Genomic DNA, 987 nt, shown 5'->3' with positions numbered 1-987 from the left:
CAGAATAACTGGAAGTTTGGTGAGGAACCTCACTTTGATATGACGGCAATGTTTTAAAACCGTAGTCCGTCTTGTGTCCTACTTTCTCATATCCATCACTAGATAAATACTGTACAGTTCCCTCGCGGGTAGGGGCACTGTAATCTCGATACGTAGAATCATAATGACTTCCTCCACCCGACACTAGGTTATATTTAGATGGTTGATAAATTCTAGGTTCGTGGGTTGTGTTTTCGGGGTGATATTGACTGGTTGGTGGACTACGGGATCTAACAGGATGTACATTGTCTTCTTTTTCACCCCAACCTGTAATATATTATTTCAAATCATTAAATAAAATTAGACCAAACTTTCTTTTCGTTTTTTATTAGTGTTTATATTTAATATAGGTATTAGAACAAAAGATGTATTCTAGGAAGTATTAGAACATTTGTTGTGCTTCACAAAATTCTTGCGTTAGTTTGGAGAGGGCAGAAATTTGATTGAATGGCAGTGAAATCAAACTGACCTATGTTCAAGAGGCCTGCACTCCAATAGTTAGTCACATGATTCATTCTTCATCCACTATTCTTGTATCATAGAATGCAGCCATTTTATTGGATTTTGCCAGCAAATACAATCAATCAGAGCCCTGAACAGAAAGACTAACTTAAATGGCTTATTATTTAGTCTTTCTGTCAAGAGCTATGATTGGTTGTATTAACTAACGTAAAATCCAATCAAATCACTGCATTTACAAATTTCTGTGATACAAGATTAGTGGCATTGAAGTCAAGGTATAAGTTGAAATTAGTAAGAACTTGACATTTGAAGATATAATACAGAAAGGTGGCTGTTACAGTCAAGGTATTAGCAGTGGCAGAGCCAGGTTTACGTCTGAGAGTTGCAAAATTTCTGAGATTAAAATTTCTAATTCTGAGATTTTTGCCTGAAAAACTTGCTTTTCAGACTGCGAGGGGAGCTCCCCCTTAGTATCAGCCACTGGGT

The 987-nt window shown here is 36.7% G+C and overlaps 1 protein-coding gene across 1 annotated transcript in view; it reads right to left on the bottom strand.

Annotated features, from left to right (window-relative positions):
• Nucleotides 1–554, bottom strand: part of LOTGIDRAFT_176767 (hypothetical protein) — a gene marked incomplete at both ends in the record, with an annotated part of 2,457 nt that extends 1,903 nt beyond the window's left edge. Inside the window, 2 exons of the mRNA XM_009058965.1 lie at nucleotides 83–306; nucleotides 509–554. Coding sequence (XP_009057213.1) covers nucleotides 83–306; nucleotides 509–554 — 270 coding nt within the window. The remainder of the gene's footprint in view (nucleotides 1–82; nucleotides 307–508) is intronic.
• Between the last annotated feature and the right edge of the window lie 433 nt (nucleotides 555–987).

The sequence above is a fragment of the Lottia gigantea genome (assembly GCF_000327385.1).
Source record: "Lottia gigantea unplaced genomic scaffold LOTGIsca_3660, whole genome shotgun sequence".
NCBI classification, from domain to species: Eukaryota; Metazoa; Mollusca; class Gastropoda; family Lottiidae; genus Lottia; species Lottia gigantea.
The sequence above is the reverse complement of the archived record's forward strand: the minus strand, read 5'-3'. Positions and strand labels throughout refer to the sequence as shown.